General features: G+C 38.8%; 1 protein-coding gene across 1 annotated transcript in view; it reads right to left on the reverse strand.

Moving 5' to 3' along the window:
• The window catches only part of LOC119594707 (vam6/Vps39-like protein), a gene marked incomplete in the record, with an annotated part of 13,484 nt that overhangs the window by 9,677 nt on the left and 3,487 nt on the right, over positions 1–320 (reverse strand). Inside the window, 1 exon segment of the mRNA XM_037943765.1 lies at positions 4–207. Coding sequence (XP_037799693.1) covers positions 4–207 — 204 coding nt within the window.

The raw sequence follows: 320 nt of genomic DNA on the forward strand, positions 1-320 counted from the left end.
TACCTTCACAAGCCAATATTCATGCTTGAAAGCCACTGCAATGGCTTCCATACACCAAGTGAGTGCTCGCGGAACATCGGGGAGAGCCAAGTCCTCTCGTAACTGGTGAAACTGTCTAGCTTTCCAGTAAAATAACTGCAATTTCCGTCTAACCGCCACGACCAAACGAACTGTTACAACTGCTTCACCCGTTAACGATATATGATGCTGAAAGAAATTACAAAAACTGATAAGATGAAAGGACCATAATAATGATACTACTACACATAATACCAAAAAAACAACATAATAAATAATACGAGATAAAAATAAGCAACACT

Source organism: Penaeus monodon, chromosome 34 (genome assembly GCF_015228065.2).
Source record: "Penaeus monodon isolate SGIC_2016 chromosome 34, NSTDA_Pmon_1, whole genome shotgun sequence".
NCBI classification, from domain to species: domain Eukaryota; kingdom Metazoa; phylum Arthropoda; class Malacostraca; order Decapoda; family Penaeidae; genus Penaeus; species Penaeus monodon.